Raw genomic sequence first — 15,581 nt, forward strand, 5'->3', positions numbered from 1 at the left:
TATTGGTCACGTAGCGAACTTACTGCATCTTTAATGACACATTTAGCTGCTTCTTTAATATGATTTTAAAAATTGTAACTGAGAAAGACACAGTCATTTCCAGCAATATGTTAAAAATGAAAAAGTTATTTGATACTCTATGGTCTATAAGTGCCATGGCAGCTTGTTGTTAAAAGGCCATTAGTTGAGGAGAAAGTACTGTATACATGTCGTGAAAACATAGGCATAGTAGAAATATATAGTTAAATTCATCCATTTATATATGAAAACTTCTGCATTTCCCGATGAGCTGAATGCCTTTTCTCAAATCTTTCTATCACCTGAGAGGTGTCTTTGAAAAGAAGAAAAAAAAGCTCCTCATTAGAATACATTTCCCACATACTCCTTTCACGCCACAGAAGGGAGAATTCTCAGAAAACCACACTGACACCTCTGTGCACAGAAAACAACCAAACCAAGAGTTCAGCTTACCAGAAATGAGCTCTGCAGCAGGATTTGACACAAAAAGTGAGCAATGCAAGTTGACATGCAAGTTGACACGCAGGTTTGATGCTTGGCACAACAGCATCCACGTTCAGGAGCAGTGATTCTGGCAGACAAACGCGGTAAGCACAATAACTTTAAACCTTTTTAAAATGTTTAACCGCCATTTTACTAGACGCCTTTCATCTCTCTTACACCTACACACACAGTGTGTAGTCGAGGATTATGTGTGCCAGGGGTGTGTGTGTGTGTGTGTGTTTGTGTGTGTACACAGGAAGTAAGGGTCGTCATGGTTGTCAAAGCTTGTGGTTCCGTATGGTGAGATGTGGTTTAAAAGAGATCACAGGAATTTGGTCTGAGTAGGAGCAAGTTTGTGACATTCATAGAAGAATAAAAAAAAACTTTGTTACAGACGCCGTTCAGGCATGACTCATAAGTGATGATTGGATTTGAAAGGTTCGACTTAAAGGGCAGGAAAGTCCAGCAACTTCTCTGAATTCCCTCCAATTCAAGTGTGAATTACTTCTTCTTCTTCTTTGGTTTCGTCAGTGCAAACATGTTCTCTGTGGCACAGGCACAGTTCAGTCCTCCCAATGGGACATTGCATCTATCATAATAAAAAGGAAACTGTCCCTGGAAGATTTGTGATTGGAAAATCCAATCAGGAGTCGATAGATCTCGTTGTTGACACTGTGAGTAGTACTTCTTTTTATTTTATTGTTATATTTGAGTCACGAATGAGAGCAAATCTCAAGGATCTGAAGACTAAAAGGTGTCTCGTCACAAGGGAAAGTACAACCACAAGTCAGTGCCTTATATAAAGTGTTTAAACAAAATAACCCATAAGCAAGGGTACTGAGTTCCTTCCTTAGGATAGTAGGTGCACACACACACAAACAGGTAGCCACACACACATGGTCAAATTGTAGCGAATGTGAAACTTTGTTGCGATATTATCATTGTCAGTATAACTTGTTTTGTCATTTTTTCCTATGGTGCATTTTTTTTTCTTCCCGTGGAGCGATTGTAATGATGTGGATTCTAGTAATTATTCAACTGTTGATTGTATGATGACACCGGGTCATCTGTTGTCTCTTTACATTTAAAGACCACAGATGTTGGAAGTGAGTTCATATCTTTCATCTCAAAGTAATCCGTTCTGTTCCCCCTCACGCAGCATTATGAACACATCAGGGGACGAGCGCCTCTACGAGCTCTACTCGGAGGATGATAATTACACCTGCGATGAGGATTGGGGTCCAGAATTGCCGGATGGCTCCACGGTCATGCTGGTTCTTTACTACGTGGTGTTTTGTCTAAGTGTGATAGGTACGTTCCAAAAAGACCTGAATGAAGCGGAAACACTGATGCATGAAAACCGTTCTGTTCTACAGTTAAACATGAAGAAACCTGAAGTAACAGCTAATGATTTGAATGGATTTCACAGGCAACACCACGGTGCTCTGGGTTCTCCTCCGGTACATAAAGCTGAAGACCATGACGGACGTATGCCTCCTCAACTTGGCCCTGTCTGACCTCATTCTGGCTATAACCCTGCCCCTCTGGGCCTACAATTACCCAAGCGTGGCGGCATGCAGACTGATGACAGGAGGCTATCAGGTGAGGCTTTATTCATTTTCTTTAGAATAAAGAAATATTAAAAAAAATATATATATGTATATATATTTTTTTAATATTATATTATATATATATATATATATACATATTTGTTTACATTAATTTGAAACGGAACAGACTTTGGGTAATCAGTATTTCTGTAGAACTAGGTTGCACAACTTCTTCTATGTTGCATATGAGTTTACATTTCTTTTAATAATGGGTGAAATCAGATGTTTTCTCGGTAGCTTTTACTCATGTTGTGTGTGTGAAACCACTGCAGTGCACTGTCACTATGAGCTTTATGAGAAACCACAATGATGTCGCTTCCCCCCTCTGCTTCCCTGAACAGCTGGGTTTCTACAGCGGGATGTTGTTTGTGACCCTGATGAGCGTGGACCGCTACCTGGCCATCGTCCACGCCGTCGCAGCCATGCGGGCCCGGACACTTCGCTACGGAGTCATAGCGAGCATCACCATCTGGGTTATCTCTGTCATCATGGCACTACCTGGGGTGACATTCGCTTCTTTGGAGAGGAACGACGACGACAACAGCTCCGAGTGCCACCCGCTGTACCCAGAGGACAGGCAGCGTTTTTGGAAGATACTGCGAAACTTCAGCGAGAACACAGTGGGCCTCTTCGTGTGCCTCCCCATCATGATTTTCTGCTACGTGAAAATCCTGGTCGTGCTGTCCAGGTCCAGGAACGCCAAAAAGGATCGAGCTGTGAAGCTAATATTCATCATAGTGTGTGTGTTTGTGGTGTGCTGGGTCCCCTACAACGTCACGGTTTTCCTTCAGACACTGCAGCTGGTCCTGGACGTCCTGGACACATGCAAGGCGTCGAAAAGCATCGACTCGGCCGTGCACTTTGCTGAGATCATCGCACTGTTTCACTGCTGTGTGAATCCAGTCATCTACGCATTTGTAGGGGAGAAGTTTAGGAAGTCGCTGGGCAATGTGTTGACTAGATCCCTCTGCTGGAGACACGAGAGCAGAGGGACGTTCAGCGCCAGAGACACCACAGAGAAAGAGACTTCCAACACACCTGTCAAATCAGATTATTAAGAAGGATAAACAGTGTTGTGAATGTGGCGGGGTGTGAGATGCTACTCAGATTATTCCTGCTAAGAACAAGGGAATCTTTTATTTTGAACGTGAATTCTTCCAATCGTGTCAACCAAAGTATATGTGAAGCTTGTAAAAACAATATTGTTTTTTTTTGTTGTAAAATAATAATAAAAAAATAAAAAACTTTCCAATCTGTGAGTTCAAACAGCTGTTTACCAGGAATTATTGGCAGCTTGTAGGTAGTTGAGAAGAAGTGTGCAGAGCAGAATCCCTAACGAGACAGTTTTTAGTCCGGGCCTACAATTTGGCTACTGACCAAATGACCCACAAATCATTTTAAGATCGGTAAAATGGGAGCGTCACATACTAATTTAAGCTTTATATACTAGTCAGAACCTTTCCCTGAAATAGAAAAAGTAATATGCTCTCAGTGCTGTTTTGAAACAGCTGTCAGTCTAGACTGCATTGATGGCTGTATCTGTAGTGACACTTCTGCACCTCACATAAACATAACAGCAAATAACACGTCGAAGCTCTGCAAGCCTCCAGCTGCGTGTGGCTGCAGCTCTGGTCCGAGTTGCATCTTTTAAAGCTTGCAATGTGGTTCTGCTTATCCGCAGACACCGTGGCCTCGAACACAACAACTTTCGAAAGCATTCGAAGGAAGTTACAAATCGCATGCATCTTTTCATGTGCAATCCTGCATGCCCACCTACAGCTTGGTAAGGGGACGGATCTGTGTGTGTGTGTGTGTGTGTGTTTTTTTTAAAAGTCATTTGCACACCACAAAAGACAAGGTGTGAGAAGCGTCTCTTGTTTCTCGTGCACATTACATAATAAGCTTGGATGCATAGCTGATTATTTGATCTGGACGTCCACCTCTGCACCTTGTGATCCAGAATAAACACCACGATCAGCTTTCTTGTTCGCAGCGCCCGCAGGTAATCTTTCTTTATGTGCCATATCTGTACAGTTGATATTGGATAATAAGGTCAACAGATGTCGAAATCAATTGATTAACACTGACCCTAACTTAACTCTGGGTCATTCTAGACATGAGGTCATTAATGGTCCAGCTATTACAGGTGGTTCAGTTGGGGTTAAGAGATAAAATAAGAGATAATCCTTTACAGGAAATGTACAGGATTACAGCAGCAAAGGGGTAAAGTGCACATTAAAGAAATAGTCAAAAGTGATGTAAACCATAAATAGTAAAAAAAACAGTAGGAATCTACAGTAACAGAAGACAAATAGCTATTTTTCACTGTGTATTAATATTGCACAGGTTGGAGTGATTAAAGTGTTTTTAAAGTGTTTTTGTGGCCTGACAGCAGCAGGAAGGACGTGCGGTACCTCTCCTTCACACACCGAGCCATTGGCTGAAGGAGTTATGGAGTTTAACACACAATACAATTCCAGTATTTAATTCAGTTGCTTGGCGACGACTCTGACTGCCACTTTAAAAAGGAGCTCAACAGGAGAAAAAAGGAGGAAGACCTACTTCCAGTTACGTTTCCTGTATTTGGATAGTTTTGTTATGGGTGTGGGTCAGAGGTTAACAGGTCCGTCTTTCAGGATCCCCGCCATAGTCGATGTGTCCTTGAGCAAGGCGCTTCACCCTGAATTGCTCCCCGTAGCTGTGTCTACGGTGTGTGATTGTCAGCTAAATTAAATATAATGTAATGTTACATATTTTGATTCATATCATGATCAGCTTCAGGGCATTACACCACCCCGTATGCTTGTCTTGCTACATTTGAGAGGAATTTAATTCTCAGCTCACTGCAAAACACATTTGTACTCAATTATCACTTTCTTTGACGGATTTCCTCAAACCCATCTTCTCAAATATCATTTGATCACTTTGACACTTCCTCACAATTTAGGAGACAGATTGAAAGTAACGTAAAACTCCTTAACTGTCTTCATGTTTGTTGCAAAAATCAAACTGCAGGGTTTTTTTTGTCCCGCTGTGGCTACCGCGCTCAATGTCATGACACTTCAGACACCATACCATTTATCAATAGAAAGATACATCATAAACCACTTACTATATGTTCTATATGTGCTAAAATATTCCGGTGCTTTTTGTTGGCCAAACAGAATAATCTGACCACAAAACTGTAATGTCTCTAAATTATTGACTATGCTATTGCAAAACGTAATGCAACATGCATGCGCATGGTTTTGAAGAGGAACTGAATTTTTCTCGCCAATTTGTGCATCATGAGGCACTTGAGAAATACTCAAAAATCCATGCGCAACAATTTATTCAGCTGAATCACAACAAACTTGATCCAGGTGGTCTGCCTCTATTTTTTCTTCCTTCAGAAAGTAGGTCAAGTCTTCTTTTTATTTCTTTTTTCTTTTCAGGAAGCTGACCATGGCCACAAACATCTCTGCTATCGTTGCTTTCAGAGGAACAAGTGAAAGTTATTTTACAGAAGACTTCCCAAGGTAAGATTAAACCTCTACACATAACACCATGTTTCGATCTTCATGTGCCTCAAATCCTCATAAATTCTTTGTCGGCATGTGCCTTGCTCGCTTCCACTGTTTCCACTTTACTGCACGCCTAGTAGCAGCTGAGCATTTCCTTTCAATCTACTATTTCATTCCTATTGTGCATGTTTGGGCTGCAAAAACACAACCTATTGTTGTTTGTTTGACAGTGTTTCTTAAAAGTTAAATTGTTTGTTGTACTCCACACAGCTACAGTGTTAAGTAGAATAGATGTTTTTGTTGTTGTTGTTTTTTTACATCTAAGCAAGATTGTTGTAGATCCAATAAACTGAGCTTAACTAATAAGATCGTCCTAATCCTTCATTTGATCCTTTCCTGGTTTTGTTTCCCTGTTTTCCACCAGGTCTACTACAGCGTCCTTCGCCGATAACGTCACCGTAAACTCCACAGAATACTACTACGACAGTTACTCTGACTACCCCGAGGGTGACTATGGGAGGTGTGTGTACGAGCGTCACGGGGCCACTTTTCTTCCAGCCCTCTACGCGTTGTTCTTCCTGCTGGGCCTCCTGGGCAACTCCCTGGTCCTCTGGGTCATTACTCGTGGCGTGCGCCTCCGCAACATGACCGACGTGTGCCTCTTGAACTTGGCTGCTGCCGACCTTCTCTTGGTGTGTACGCTCCCCTTCCTGGCCCACCAAGCCCAGGACCAGTGGCCGTTTGGGGATGCTATGTGCAAAGTGATCCTGGGTATATATCACATTGTCTTTTACTGTGGGATCTTTTTCATCAGTCTAATGAGCATCGACCGCTACTTGGCTATCGTACACGCCGTCTACGCCATGAGGGCACGGACGAGATCCTTTGGAATGATCGCAGCTGCCGTTACTTGGTTGGCCGGATTCTTGGCTTCTTTCCCTGACCTGATCTTTATCAAACAGCAGCCTGGTGCTAATATGTCTCATTTCTGCTTCCGTGTATTTCCCAATGCGGCTTTGAATGACACCGCTCACTTCTGGAGGCTCTTCAGCCTTTTCAAAATGAACATTTTGGGCCTATTCGTCCCAGTTCTCATCATGGGTTTCTGCTACTCACAGATTGTCTGGAGGCTGCTGTACAGCCAGTCATCCAAGAAGCAGGCCATCCGTTTAGTTGTCATAGTGGTCGCCGTTTTCTTCTGCTGCTGGGTCCCCTACAACGTCGCATCCTTCTTCAAAGCACTGGAGCTGTTGCAAATCAACACGGTATGCGAGAGCAGCAAAGCCATCAGGTTGGCTTTACAAGTCACCGAGGCCATCGCCTACTCGCACAGCTGCATCAACCCCATCCTGTATGTGTTTGTTGGGGAGAGGTTCAGGAGGCACCTGCTGAGGATGATAAACAGGGCTCCCTGCAGGCTGTGTCGGGTGCTCACGGTCTGCATGCCTCAGGACAGGAACGGCGGATCGGTCTACTCACAGAACACCAGCCTGGACGAGAGGAGCACTGCTGTCTGATGAGCGTTTCCGGTCGCTCCCGTCCGCGTGGTCATCTCCACAAGGTTAACGATGGGGCGAGCGACATGTGACTCAAGCCTGATCTTATGGCGTCGCGGTGTCGCAATGGTTACATGCAAGCAAACAGTGTACCATGTGATATTTTACCTTGTATGTATGCATCTTTAAAACGATGTATAATGGAACTGTGAAAGTAGTTTTGGAATACGCTGCCGGCTGAAGCTCAGTGAGAAACTGTGTCAACGAGAACAGCTGTCAACAACGTCAGAAGCCTGAGTAACCTCAGCTAGTCATCAGCCGCTTAATTAAAAAACAGTCAGAAGCCAGAGCCGAGCTCAAGATAGCGAACATTTCGTCGCATTCAATCAAGGGAAGACGGCCCTAAGACAAGCAAAAAAATCTATATTATATTACCTCCCTCACAACTGCATCGGTTGTGTGCCAAACTGTTGAAAAAAATATATAAAAATAAAAATAAAAAAGGTACCTGGAAACATTAACAGCGGATGCACCTGACCTCAACCTAGAGAAAACCACCACCTGAGAGGAGGGGGAGGAAGTACGCAACCAAAGTGTCAGTGTGCAGAAATGTGCATGTTGCTGTAAAATGGTGAACATATCTCTGCAGTATCCTATTCAATCGATTCACAGTCAGTATTCCACCATGAGTCAAAGATATGATTTATGTAGAACCACGTGGGGAGCTCTTTTTTGTTCAAAGTACATTTCACATATAGGCAGGACTTTTTTTTAATGTCATCTTTTAAATTGATTCAGTATTGCACTCTCTAACGAGAGAGAGAGAGAGAGAGAGAGAGAGAGAGAGAGAGAGTCCATAAACACCAAATCCATGTCTGTTTAATACTTAAAAGCCTGATGACATCACTGCAACATTGTCGGGGTCGACACCACCAGACAAGCAAGCGCCTTCATGGGGGGAGTAAAGTGGTTACATGCAACATCCTCTGTCTGAGAGTGACACGTGTTCTCGCTCTCTTCCCCTCCCTTAAGAGAACACGTTCTCATAAATGACAGTAGTATTTTTCAGTAGATTTTCAATGATGGTATTATCAATAGTATCTTTACTAACTTATATAATGTTCCTTACGTTTATGTTTGTATTCTATTGTATGGTGCCGTGTTATATTCTGAAGAGTATAGCATCACATTGTGAGCATTTGTAGTTGTTTTTAAACAAAGAGACCTTGTGCAGACCGGGTGACACGTTATGTTTAATATGCATGTAAGATATTCTGTTCAATAAAACTATTTTATTAGAATACCACACGTATGTGATAAGTTTTGTTCTGTTTTGCATGAATCTCCCATTGATGGCATACATTTTGGCCCCTTTTGGAACTTTTTTATCCGTATTATTTGACTTTTCTAAAAGGCACCGATTCGAAAAGCGACGGTTCTGTGGACTCATTGAACGAGGAGGCGCTCGTCATGATTAGAAATAAAAACAATAGAGTCAGGCCGATGGTGAATCTACTGTGAGCTCCAGGGGTGACGGGTGGGGCTGGAGACTCATGTGCATGTCGCAACACTGACGATCAATGACGTGGCCCATTTTCTCACTAAAGTAGAGGTTACCACGGATGAGACAAAAAACTCAGCAGCAATTCTTGGCAGTCAACAAGGACACACACACACCACACACACACACCACACACACACACACACACACACACACACACACATTGGTACCCCCCCCCCCCCCCCCACACACACACACACACAACACCACACACACACACACCACATACACACACACACACTTACACTTACACGCACACACACACACACATTGGTACCCCCCCCCCCCCCCCCCCCCCCCCCCACACACACACACAACACCCTATGACAGCCAGTGGTGAACATGTATGTCCTCGTGCGTTTTCGTAGTAGTAGAAAAGTAGTTCATAAAAGAATAGATACTAAAATATAGATTGATACATTTACAATGCCTAAGAACAAAGACACAATAAAGCTAAAAGACTGACGTGCCTTATTCAATTAGGTGAACATATCTTCAGGTCAGGCATTAAAAAATTTAAATTAAATAAAAAAATAACAGTTGACTTTTTTTCACCAAGGGGTTTGATTGTGAAAGATCCCCGTAGTAGCGTCCACAATGTATTTCTCCTTCCGCATAACATTAGTTGAGCTGTCACCAGTTGCATGTCTTCTGATACCCAAATATGCATTCTTTGCAATTATATATTTAGAAAGTTCATTTGAATCTTCTTTAGAAAGGTGTCAACACTTCTGAAACTGAGAGGAGTGGAGGGACTTACTTAGTGTTTAGTGTGAAAGATACTATTTCAGTTTTTAAACAGACTCTGTCAACCTTCACTAGATGTTTATAATGTAATACTCCTGTGAACTCTTTGGTCACCTCACAATGGAAGTGAGTTGGTTTCTGTTGTTTTCCACAATGTGAGAGTCCGTTCTAATGTGACCATTAAACCATTAAATCAGTTCTTTGATGCCATCTAGTGGTCGTGCAGAAACCGGGTTCACAATGGGCCTCCTGTACATTGTTTGATCATAATCTTACAGTCCGTGACTATCTGTACGTAGGCGACAATCATGTAATTTCCCCTGCACAGAGACTCAAATAAAATCAAATAATTGTTCACTTGTCACAGAAACATCATGCAACGTGTCTTCTGAACCATAACACCGTACACACTGTGTCAGGATGCTGCACCTTCACACTTTAGACATCGTGACAAACATATCCTCTGTGGTTGCATGCAAAAAAAAATTTGCTGCTGAGAAAAATACAACAAGAATTTCACACCTGATAAGAAAGTGTCCTTTCAAACGTCTGTGTGCAAACACAATCGCGTGTAACAGGCACAGGTACACTCGTACAATATTGGAAATATGTGGAATTTCCAAAGACTACAAGTGCGGTTCTTCAATCAACACACACACACACACACATGTACACGAGGATGGAAGTCATCCCATGCGAATACACGTATACGACTGTCTTTCCGGTAACTTGAAGTATCTGAGGTGTGAAGTGGGGTTGAGGAGGAGTTGTATGCTCTACTGATTCATGCACAGTAACAGCATCTGCAGAGGGCAGATAAGATCTGGTTTATTTCTACGGGTTATCACCGACACGCATCTTAGTATTACTGTGCACATATCCTTGTTTTCATCATTCGTACTTTTTCTCATGGCTTCTATATTGAAATGGAAACTCAGTCTGAAACAAACCTCTCACAGTGTGGAATATGTTTATTATTGTTTTCCTTACAGTTGGACTGACTGTCGACCTGTTCGGGGGTTTCCCCCTGACTTCCATGCCGTAAAATACAGCACCGCCTCGCCTTCCAACCCTCAAAGCTTATGGGAAATTGTGAATATATATTACTAGTTTCAAGACATTTCCCCGTGTGGGTGTACTGTATGTGCACACAAAGTTTCAGAGACACCAGTTGTTCCTTGTATGTTTAATGGCAAAATAACAGAGGACAAAATTAAATATTTACAGCACTTAGTAACATGTAAACACAATCTTCTGTACAAAGAAATATACATGCAAAAGTAAAAATAAGTCATAATAAGACATTCATAATGACATTGCTGCAGTCTTGTTGTATTTGTATTTAAAATATGACATAGTTATGAGGTTTACATCCTGGGTGTGGGCAAAGTGACCCGACCCTCTCTGTACATCTTTACATCACGTATAGGTTGGGTTTCCCAAAGGCATTTTATTACTTAGATCATAATCTCCCATGAATAGGCTTTGAGAGAATTTGATAAACTGACTAACAGCATGATTTTGGGAAACCTAGATCCACACCAATAAATAACACAATTGACACAAAATGAGAGACTTAGACTGTACAGACAAACTTCTTTAACATCAAATCAAGACAGTAACTCTTACAACCTTCAAATAAAAATAAGAAACGATGCACGTTTTAGCTCCACCCACCTCTCTAGGTCGACTCCCTCAACTGGCACTTTCCACAAAAAAAAATCAATGACTTCATAACGTAAAGGCATCACCAACATTCAAAGGAAAGAAAAAAAGAACTGGAAGAGACGTCTTTAATGTCAGATACCTGTTGATATTTATCGAAGGGATACATTTGAACTATTGGTGGAACCGGATTTGTGTGTCAAATCATTTTTAAGTCCGTGGTGAGTCGGTAATAAGGAGAATTTTTTTTTCTGTCTCATGACGTCAAATTGAGATGCTTAACTATCTAGCGACGTACACCAGAACTCATACCAACACAAGCCAAAACAAACTCACACAGCAAACCACTTTGTGCACAGCTTGAAAAAAGACAAGTGAAATATTAGTTTGTTTTTTCTTCTTTTCAGAAAACCACCAAACAATTTCATATTACAATAAGAATAAATAAAGCCAGACTGAACCAATGTAAACACTCGTATGTCCTGTTTCAGTGTGGTCTGTTATAACTTAACATGACAAATCATTTAAAATTAAAAAAAAAAAAACACAAACACACATTTTTAGCAGGAAAAGAAAGCATATTTAACTTTGGTATTGTTACAGAAAATAAAAAAAACATGACAATGACAAAATGAAAGCATAAGTGCCTATATTTTATAGATACATATTTTTATACATTATTTTCCCAAAAAAAAACCCGCCTCTTGTTCCGGTTGGGTTTCGAAGATATTAATACTGAACTTAATACGTAAGAGTTAACACAATACAGACATCTATCGCAGTACCAGGTACGTACATGCCTTTTTAAGAATACGGCTACAACACAAAGTCTTCTTAAATAGTTGCATAAATGTTAAAGCTGCAACATTGCACATGGGAATCGATGCACGGTACGAGTGCGTTTCTAATAGCGGTTTTGTTCATAGTGAAAATCCAGCTGCTGAGGACTTACTCACTGCATGGTCTCAGTAATACTCAGCAAATGATATACCTTTTGTTCATTTGAGACAAATGAGAATGAAAGGCAGGAACACGTTATTTACAAATAAGGCGGATGCAGGTACAAATCTGAGAAGCTTTTACTGAATAGTTGAAATGCTTAATTGAAGTGAATTTAGTTTTCTTCTTAGTGTCACAAACTGAAATTATTTCACCTTTCAAACTGAACGTGGGTGACGCATGAAGATAAGCAAACTATTGCGCTGAATGTAACTACAATGTGATTTCTGGAAATCATGGTTTTGGTCTTCATATTGTTCTAGAATAAGCGGACCCTGCTGATGGGTGCCACTTTTGTACACACACAACTCATTTCTCTTGTTTTTCCTTTCTACTCACTAACTCACCTTTGTTTTTCCAAAAGGTATGAATAAAGACAGTTCCTCTGTAGTCCTCGCTGTACATGGTTTCATTTACAAAAAGTAATCTCTCGTTAGAAAAGAAACATTTCCTCGCGTTCAACCGAAAGCAGCCTGAAATTACTCTTATTATACAGTATTCTATTTGTTTTTTTCTCTCCGTTCAACGCTGTCCTGAAACGCAAGACCTGCTCAAGCTCGCCGAGGAAAGCTTGTTGAGAAAAAGCTCGGTTTTCTCTCCCTGCTAAGTCAAGGTTTTGAAACCTCAAACAGATTTCCATCAGTTCATTTGTTGTGCGGGCATAATGGCAATATGCCAAGGTTAAGGAGGGGGAGAGTCAAAGGGTTTATCAGCAGAGATCGAACAGTCAGCAGCAGCAGGACTTTTGTGGCTTCGTGAGGGGAAAAAGGTGATCATTGTGGAAATGGTTGCTGGTGGTCCTCTCAGTAAACACAGCTCGACTAAACAAACGTGTTACCCATCCTCTTAATTCTGCTGGACGGGCATGCGTTCCTTCTACACCCCCACCGATGTCTGCAGTGCACGTTGTCGCCGTCTACCCTCGAGACCCGCTTGTTAGACGTGGTTCAGCAGACGGCTGTGAAGGAAGGCCTTGACGGTGCCGATGGGCCGGACGTCGTTCTGGTGTTTCCTTCTCTCGATGAAGGAAATGAGCCTGGAGGTGTCCAGATGCGAGGCGTGATGACTCTCTGTGTCTCTGTGGATCGCACCTCGGGGCTGGAGCCAGGGCTCCTGCAGGCAGGAGGCTGCAGAGGGCCGTCGCTCCGGCTCGCCCTGGAGCAGCAGGCGGACAAAGTCTCTGGCAGATGTGCTCACGCCCTGGAAGTAGTCCTCGGGGAAGCTGAAGTCCAGGCGACAGATGTTCAGACACGTCTCCTCCAAACTCTCATCCAGGAAGGGGGAGGCGCCACTCAGTATCACGTAGGTCACCACCCCTGGAAATCATCCAGTCAATACACCAGTAGATCAATCAATACATGGGGTTCGTCAGTCAATTAGTGAGAAACGGGACATTATGGGACGTGCGTATCAAGTCAAACTAGTCGCGCTTAGTTACAAACCTAAGCTCCAGAGGTCAGACATCAGTGAGGCAGGCTGATCCAGGATCAGCTCAGGAGCAGAGAACTCTGGGCTCCCCAGGAGAGGGTGGATGTAGAAGGAGGGAGGGTTCAGCTGAGTGGCATCACCAAAGTCTGTGAGCTTGATCACCGGCTGGGAAGACGCATGTTCCACCACAATGTTCTCTGGCTGCAGGGTTACACACATGACACAAACGTTACACCCGGAGCAACATCGTTCTTTACCAACTGAATCAAACAAACAGATTATCAATCTATTAATCTGCACATTATTTAGCTGTGTATTTACTTTGAGATCAAGGTGTGCAATCCTCCAGCTGTGCAGGTAGTGGAGCGCTTCAAGAATATCTCTGAGGTAGAGAGCCACCTTCTCCTCTGTCAGGTTGCCCCAGCTCACGACGTAGTCCAGGAAACGTCCCTGGTCTGCCCTGAAAACAGAAGCACGTGATGCATTCGTCGATTTTTGGATTTTCATTCAAACAACGGGGCGTCACAGCGGCGACGCGGAAAAACACAACTGCGCTCACATCTCTTGTACAAGCACGTAGCTGTTGGCCGTCTCGTATGTGTCCAGCAGCTTGACCAGGTTGGGATGTTCCAGAGCCTGAAGGAGTCGCACCTCCTGCAGCACCTGCTCCCGAAGCAGCAGCTTCTTGTTAATGTGTTTTGCTGCGACTGTCCGTTTGCTCCCTCTCTGGTCACACCGCTTGGTCACTGAAAACCGGCCCCTGGGGAGCAGAAATTAGGCTTTAGACGAATGTGTGAATACCTGTTTAATACAAGGTTACATTGACCTCATTCTGGATCTCAGGTAGATTAGGTCTCTATAATGTACTTGCCTAGACTGGATGTATTTACAAGGATATGAGCATCCGTGTTATGAGGCTTGTCCCAGATTTCATTATATTCTGGACATGCTCAAACACATTGACGGGATACTTTCTCCCCGATCAGAAACGGGGTTACTCATGTCTGTGTAAACACCCTCCATAAGTTTTATCGGTTCATTCTTACCTTCCTAGCTCAGTGATCTCTGTGTAGTGGGACTCAAAGCTGCTTTTCCACAGGACTTCACTGCCATCATCAGGGGATCCTGAGAACACAGTCGGGCTGGATCAAGTCTACTAAGCAGGAACATGGCTTTCAGAGCGAGCACACCCATGTAATTAGACCTTTTTCAGTCAATGTGTACAGTTTTAGCTGTTCAAAAACCAACCTGAGGAGGTGTGAGGAGCACAATATGCCCACTAATTAAGCCTGACAGAAACTAGTTGCTTCCTGGCAAATAGTTAACGGGTTTCTACCGAGAACAGACTCTCACCTGAGACTCTGAGGCTGGCGGAGGAGGTGACGGAGCCTGCTACATTTGTGGCAACACAGGTGTACACGCCACTGTCCTCTACAGACACTCCCAGGATACGAAGAGTTGCCTCTCCTGTCTCACTGGAGAGAGAGAGAGAGAGAGAAACATCAAACTAGATGCACCATGCTAGCTTGAGACTTTCTCCATTTAAGGATACTTGAGGCATTTTTATCTTTCTTATAATCAAGGATTCACATCCCGTGAACCTAATGCATCATTTGAGTCACTTCAAATACGCAGAACATACGCTGTCACCTGTAAGTGATGCTGTATTGTCCGTTGTTGCTCAGAGTGTTGTTGTCAGGTCCCCGCCAGGTGACAGAGGCCCGGGGTCGAGCGCACGCTTTGCACCTCAGAGTAACACAGTCGCCCCCCTCGCACGCGACATCGCTGACAGGGAGGAGGAACTCTGGGGGAGCTGGAGAGAGAAAGACGAGAGGACAAAGATGATAAGAACCACATTTTATTACGTATGTATAAAGCTGCAAGCTTCTAAGTGACAGCACATGAGAGGAAAGGATAGGTCATGGTGTCCAATTTAGACAACATATAGATCTGTAAGGTTCATGGGATCATTTTAATCTTCATGTTTCCTTTATCATTTACACACACACACACACACACCTGTGTACTGTGTACATACCATCATGGATGAAGTTGGGATTTAGGAGCTGTA

The 15,581-nt window shown here is 42.9% G+C and overlaps 4 protein-coding genes across 13 annotated transcripts in view; 2 read left to right on the forward strand and 2 right to left on the reverse strand.

Moving 5' to 3' along the window:
• cobl (cordon-bleu WH2 repeat protein) overlaps positions 1-698 on the reverse strand; it is a 51,166-nt gene extending 50,468 nt beyond the window's left edge. Inside the window, exon 1 of the mRNA XM_034553349.1 lies at positions 472-698. Within this exon, the coding sequence (XP_034409240.1) occupies positions 472-528 (57 nt within the window). The 5' untranslated portion in view covers positions 529-698. The remainder of the gene's footprint in view (positions 1-471) is intronic.
• Positions 467-3,296, forward strand: si:cabz01093077.1 (C-C chemokine receptor type 4). 2 transcript variants are annotated; one of them, XM_034553354.1, is made up of 4 exons: positions 467-1,175; positions 1,661-1,812; positions 1,931-2,103; positions 2,453-3,296. In XM_034553354.1, the coding sequence occupies exons 2-4, from the start codon at positions 1,665-1,667 to the stop codon at positions 3,167-3,169; spliced, it is 1,038 nt and encodes a 345-aa protein (XP_034409245.1). In that variant the 5' UTR covers positions 467-1,175; positions 1,661-1,664; the 3' UTR covers positions 3,170-3,296. The 2 variants fall into 2 exon arrangements, with proteins under 2 accessions (XP_034409245.1, XP_034409246.1); XM_034553355.1 differs by lacking the exon at positions 467-1,175 and adding an exon at positions 1,221-1,383.
• Positions 3,297-3,952: 656 nt separating this feature from the next.
• On the forward strand, positions 3,953-8,379 carry cabz01093075.1 (C-C chemokine receptor type 1). Of its 2 annotated transcripts, XM_034553623.1 has the most exons (3): positions 3,953-4,113; positions 5,546-5,629; positions 6,039-8,379. In XM_034553623.1, exons 2-3 carry the CDS (start codon positions 5,556-5,558, stop codon positions 7,129-7,131), a joined length of 1,167 nt encoding a protein of 388 aa, XP_034409514.1. In that variant the 5' UTR covers positions 3,953-4,113; positions 5,546-5,555; the 3' UTR covers positions 7,132-8,379. The 2 variants fall into 2 exon arrangements, with proteins under 2 accessions (XP_034409514.1, XP_034409516.1); XM_034553625.1 differs by lacking the exon at positions 3,953-4,113 and having other exon boundaries at positions 5,490-5,629.
• Positions 8,380-10,589: 2,210 nt separating this feature from the next.
• triob (trio Rho guanine nucleotide exchange factor b) overlaps positions 10,590-15,581 on the reverse strand; it is an 89,151-nt gene continuing 84,159 nt past the window's right edge. For 4 of the 8 annotated variants that reach the window (XM_034553094.1, XM_034553091.1, XM_034553093.1 and 1 more), the window contains 8 exons: positions 15,549-15,576; positions 15,161-15,323; positions 14,864-14,985; positions 14,557-14,635; positions 14,070-14,270; positions 13,832-13,970; positions 13,525-13,711; positions 10,590-13,398 (listed from right to left, as the gene is read on the reverse strand). In XM_034553094.1, coding sequence (XP_034408985.1) covers positions 13,019-13,398; positions 13,525-13,711; positions 13,832-13,970; positions 14,070-14,270; positions 14,557-14,635; positions 14,864-14,985; positions 15,161-15,323; positions 15,549-15,576 — 1,299 coding nt within the window. In that variant the 3' untranslated portion in view covers positions 10,590-13,018. Of the gene's footprint in view, positions 13,399-13,524; positions 13,712-13,831; positions 13,971-14,069; positions 14,271-14,556; positions 14,667-14,863; positions 14,986-15,160; positions 15,324-15,548; positions 15,577-15,581 lie in introns of those variants that run through there. The other 4 variants (XM_034553092.1, XM_034553096.1, XR_004611199.1 and 1 more) reach the window with 4 other exon arrangements.

This window comes from Cyclopterus lumpus, chromosome 16 (genome assembly GCF_009769545.1).
Source record: "Cyclopterus lumpus isolate fCycLum1 chromosome 16, fCycLum1.pri, whole genome shotgun sequence".
Classification (NCBI taxonomy): domain Eukaryota; kingdom Metazoa; phylum Chordata; class Actinopteri; order Perciformes; family Cyclopteridae; genus Cyclopterus; species Cyclopterus lumpus.

What these genes read in the sequence shown, in the direction of transcription:
- si:cabz01093077.1 (XM_034553354.1), top strand. Translation starts at nt 1,665, where the DNA reads ATGAACACATCAGGGGACGAGCGCCTCTACGAGCTCTACTCGGAGGAT. An exon ending in GTTTTGTCTAAGTGTGATAG is followed by an intron (nt 1,813 to 1,930) that starts GTACGTTCCAAA and finishes TGGATTTCACAG; the next exon opens with GCAACACCACGGTGCTCTGG. An exon ending in TGATGACAGGAGGCTATCAG is followed by an intron (nt 2,104 to 2,452) that starts GTGAGGCTTTAT and finishes TTCCCTGAACAG; the next exon opens with CTGGGTTTCTACAGCGGGAT.
- cabz01093075.1 (XM_034553623.1), top strand. Translation starts at nt 5,556, where the DNA reads ATGGCCACAAACATCTCTGCTATCGTTGCTTTCAGAGGAACAAGTGAA. An exon ending in TTTACAGAAGACTTCCCAAG is followed by an intron (nt 5,630 to 6,038) that starts GTAAGATTAAAC and finishes GTTTTCCACCAG; the next exon opens with GTCTACTACAGCGTCCTTCG.